Source organism: Echiichthys vipera, assembly GCF_963691815.1.
Source record: "Echiichthys vipera genome assembly, chromosome: 5".
Lineage (NCBI taxonomy): Eukaryota > Metazoa > Chordata > Actinopteri > Perciformes > Trachinidae > Echiichthys > Echiichthys vipera.
In genome coordinates this window covers 1,755,179-1,760,178 of record NC_139830.1, presented here as the reverse complement: position 1 = coordinate 1,760,178, position 5,000 = coordinate 1,755,179, and the positions used below count along the sequence as shown (strand labels likewise).

General features: G+C 43.4%; 1 protein-coding gene across 1 annotated transcript in view; it reads left to right on the top strand.

The window, feature by feature from the left end:
* Window positions 1-5,000, top strand: part of LOC310947233 (transmembrane protein 87A) — a 19,583-nt gene that overhangs the window by 5,953 nt on the left and 8,630 nt on the right. The window contains exons 7-13 of the mRNA XM_083913996.1: window positions 624-848; window positions 1,544-1,709; window positions 1,805-1,866; window positions 4,178-4,361; window positions 4,601-4,700; window positions 4,822-4,915; window positions 4,997-5,000. The exon at window positions 4,997-5,000 is cut by the window's right edge and continues 76 nt beyond it. Of these exons, the coding sequence (XP_083770122.1) occupies window positions 624-848; window positions 1,544-1,709; window positions 1,805-1,866; window positions 4,178-4,361; window positions 4,601-4,700; window positions 4,822-4,915; window positions 4,997-5,000 (835 nt within the window). The remainder of the gene's footprint in view (window positions 1-623; window positions 849-1,543; window positions 1,710-1,804; window positions 1,867-4,177; window positions 4,362-4,600; window positions 4,701-4,821; window positions 4,916-4,996) is intronic.

Sequence of the window (5,000 nt, the reverse complement as noted above, 5' to 3'; positions counted from 1 at the left end):
TCTCATGGATTATTTGATGATTAAAGTGCAGAAAAAGACCCTGGAGGAGGATTTTACGCTGACACATCCAGGACCGTACGTCAGCCCTTCACAATAAAATGACTTTAACGGCTCCAAATATATCAAACATATACATTTTTGAAGTAAACCGTCACCTGAGCGTCGCCCAAACGTTCTTCTTTCTTTCTCTCATCAAAGTCACTTTTGTTCACCAGGTAGACGCGGAAATGTTCACGTGCAAATATGAAATTTGACTCGTAGATTCTTAGAAATGTGTAAATTCATTCTCCCCAAAGCAGTTTCAGTCCAAAGCAACTGGACTTGGGAAACTTTGCGATGTCAGAAACATGATTTTGAACGTTTTAAACATTCGTTTTCACCACTTTGCACATATTTGGTTGAATGCTTCGTCATTCTTCGCTTTTTGCAAACAAACAGACATTAAAATTAAATGAATTGAATAATAAAAAGGGATCATTTCCACCTCTCATTGTTCCTGTGCTGCAGTGAAACATGCAGGATTCAGGGTCTCCTGGAAAGAACCCACGGGGGTTTTGAAGTTTGGTTGATTTTCATTCGTTGTTTTACTCACTGGTGGTTTTATTGCTCTCTCTGTGTCTCAGCCCACAGCAGCACCGACGGGAAAGGTGGAAGAAAGGAAGGAAAAGGTGGACGAGAAGAAGGAAAAGGTGGATGAGAAGAAGGAAAAGGTGGATGAGAAGAAGGAAAAGGTGGATGAGAAGAAGGAAAAGGTGGATGAGAAGAAGGAAAAGGTGGACGGAAAGAAGGAAACTGTTGCGCAGCAGAAGGACGGTGCTTCAGCTGACACAGGAAACGCTGCTAAAGAGGTCAGTGGGCTAAAGCTAAAGATGCTAAATGATTAAAAATAGATGCAAAACCATCACAAAAAGATGCAAAATGACTAAAAATAGATGCAAAACCAGCACAAAAAGATGCAAAATGATTAAAAATAGATGCAAAACCACCACAAAAAGATGCAAAATGATTAAAAATAGATGCAAAACCACATTTGGTGGACATGTAGATGTGACATCTTAGTGTACGTTACAGATTTGGTGGCATTTGACCAACAGGTGGCGCTGTCGCAGCATAATCTAACTATAACTGATGGATCCGTGTCTGTATGACTGTCCTTCACATATCTCAAGAACCGTGCATACGATCGACGTCACACTCGGCCGGTGTTTCACTGAGGACCCATGACGGTGCGGTTTTGAATGTGAAGTTGATCGGATGAGCGGTTCTCAGAAACGTTGGCGGCAGCACTTCCAGCAAAACTGTATTTGGACACAATTCAAACCCACAGAATTCAAAAGTTACAGGACAAAAGTTCTCGTTACAGCGACGTCAGCTGGAAACAGTTGCACCAAGTTTGACGCAACGTCCCGAACAATAGAGCCGCCGTACACCCCGACAGTGTTGAACGTGTGTGTGTGTGTGTGTGTGTGTGTGTGTGTGTGTGTGTGTGTGTGTGTGTGTGCAGGCTGGTGTCTAACGTTTCCCTCTCTGTGTCGTTGCTCAGGCGGCGGCTCGCTCGTCTCACCTGGACGTGGTGGCTGAGAGCTGGGAGGACGGACCCTACGTGTTCATCCTGAATATCCGAGAAATCAAAGACAAGAGTCGAGCGCCCGACCTCGCCAGCCCCGCCAACCCCGCCGCGCCCCCCCCTGAACCCTGGAGTCTCCAACGTCAGTCTCACACACACACACACTCACACACTCACACACACGTGTTAACGCTCCTTTGACAAAGACCGTACTGAACCACCTGTTTGTGTTTACAGTGCAGATCAGCATGAAGGGTCCTCACGACTACATATCAGCCGCCGAGTGGCCTATGATGGTGGTAGGAACACACACACACACACACACACACACACACACACACACACACACACACACACACACACACACACACACACACACACACACACACACACACACACACACACACACACACACACACACAAAGATGCTAAATGGCTAAAAATAGATGCAAAACCAGCACAAAAAGATGCAAAATGACTAAAAATAGATGCAAAACCAGCACAAAGATGAAAAATGACTAAAAACAGATGCAAAACACCACAAAAAGATGCAAAATGACTAAAAATAGATGCAAAACCACCACAAAAAGATGCAAAATGACTAAAAATAGATGCAAAACCACCACAAAAAGATGCAAAATGACTAAAAATAGATGCAAAACCAGCACAAAAAGATGCAAAATGACTAAAAATAGATGCAAAACCAGCACAAAAAGATGCAAAATGACTAAAAATAGATGCAAAACCAGCACAAAAAGATGCAAAATGACTAAAAATAGATGCAAAACCAGCACAAAAAGATGCAAAATGACTCAAAATAGACACAAAACCACCACTAAATGTAAAATGATGCTTCCATTCACATAAGTGTGAAACACAACGTGGCCTAATTCCACGCGTGCCTTCTCTCCAAAGTTCAGCAAATCAAAATCGTCGTGACTTCCACTTCACAGACGCTTTTCTACAGAAGTTTTCCAACACACTGACGTTCAGGTTGTGCAGCTCACTCACGTGTGTGTCGAGTCGTTTGCTCCTCAGGTTGGATCGATGTCGAACCGCTCACGATGAATCAAAAACCAAAACAAAGGAGGAGAAACTGAAGTAAAAGAGAACAAAGTGAGGTCTTTGGGCTGACGATGAGCTCTGCTGTGTCTCTCTGTGTCTTCCTCCACACACACACCTGCCTCACACACCTGCCTCACACACCTGTCTCACACCTGTGTCACGTTAATTGGCTGCAGCAGAGTCAGAGTTGCAGTCCTGGACCTTGTGAGGCATACAGGACGCCACCAGGTGGCAGTATTAAGTATTTTTTACCAAAACAACAGAAAACAAAACCCTGGCTGTGAAAAAAACACCACTAAATGTAAAATGATGCTTCCATTCACAACGAAAACAACAAAAAGCAACGGTCAAATACAGATGAGGGAGGAGGAAGAGTATGAGCGGATTCGTCCTGATGGGGGTCAAAGTTCAGGCGCATGCTCTGTTCCTGTGTCTCCAGGTCTACATGGTCATGTGCATCGTGTACGTGCTGCTGTGGATGGGGCTGTGGTTGGTTCAAAACCCCCACAAAAAGATGCAAAATGACTCAAAATAGATGCAAAACCACCACAAAAAGATGCAAAATGACTAAAAATAGATGCAAAACCACCACAAAAAGATGCAAAATGACTAAAAATAGATGCAAAATTACTACAAAAAGATGCAAAATGACTAAAAAATAGATGCAAAACCATCACAAAAAGATGCAAAATGACTAAAAATAGATGCAAAACCATCACAAAAAGATGCAAAATGACTAAAAATAGATGCAAAACCACCACAAAAAGATGCAAAATGACTAAAAATAGATGCAAAACCAGCACAAAAAGATGCAAAATGACTAAAAATAGATGCAAAACCAGCACAAAAAGATGCAAAATGACTAAAAATAGATGCAAAACACCACAAAAAGATGCAAAATGACAAAAAATAGATGCAAAACCACCACAAAAAGATGCAAAATGACTAAAAATAGATGCAAAACCACCACAAAAAGATGCAAAATGACTAAAAATAGATGCAAAATTACTACAAAAAGATGCAAAATGACTAAAAATAGATGCAAAACCATCACAAAAAGATGCAAAATGACTAAAAATAGATGCAAAACCATCACAAAAAGATGCAAAATGACTAAAAATAGATGCAAAACCACCACAAAAAGATGCAAAATGACTAAAAATAGATGCAAAACCAGCACAAAAAGATGCAAAATGACTAAAAATAGATGCAAAACCAGCACAAAAAGATGCAAAATGACTAAAAATAGATGCAAAACACCACAAAAAGATGCAAAATGACAAAAAATAGATGCAAAACCAGCACAAAAAGATGCAAAATGACTAAAAATAGATGCAAAACCACCACAAAAAGATGCAAAACGACTAAAAATAGATGCAAAACCACCACAAAAAGATGCAAAATGACTAAAAATAGATGCAAAACCACCACAAAAAGATGCAAAATGTCTAAAAATAGATGCAAAACATCACAAAAAGATGCAAAACGACTAAACACAGATACCAAACCACTGCTGAGGCGCGTGCTCTGCCCCCGTGTCTCCAGTTCTACATGGTCATGTGCATCGTGTACGTGCTGCTCGCCGTGCTGTGGTTGGCTCTGTCCGCGTGCTACTGGAGGGACCTGCTCCGCATCCAGTTCTGGATCGGAGGCGTCATCTTCCTGGGCATGTTGGAGAAGGCCGTGTACTACGCCGAGTTCCAGAGCATCAGATACGACGGCCTGTCGGGTGGGTGAACACACACACACACACACACACACACACACACACACACTGGACCACACTGGTTTAAACTGGGGGAGTTTTCCTGTCTACGTGTGCCGGGGGCTTGTGGCGGTTCCCTGGATGTGACCCCGGGTCTATGACGACGCGCTCAACCCGAATATTCACAGAGAAAGTAGCCGATGGTTTGATTCCCTTCAGTGTCCAATAAGAAGCTCACATGTTGATAACGTCCCCCTCTGCAGTCCAGGGGGCGGTGGTGTTCGCCGAGGTGCTCTCCGCGGTGAAGAGGACTCTGGCCCGGGTGCTCGTGATCATCGCCAGTCTGGGATACGGCATCGTCAAGTAGGTCTCCTCCTCCTCCTCTGAAACGCTTTCATTTTACTTTGAAAATCCTGCAGTTTGTGCTTTTATTCTGTAAAAGGTAAAAACTAACTTCCTGTCTGTCCACCGTCACCACCACCAGGCCCAGACTCGGCGCGCTGCTCCACAGAGTCGTCGGCGTCGGTCTGCTCTACCTGATCTTCTCCGTGGTCGAGGGGATCCTACGGGTCAACGCTGTAAGTCACACACACACACACTCGCTGTGCATCTGTGTGTGTGTGTGTGTGTGTGTGTGTGTAACCTGTGTCTCTCTGCAGGATC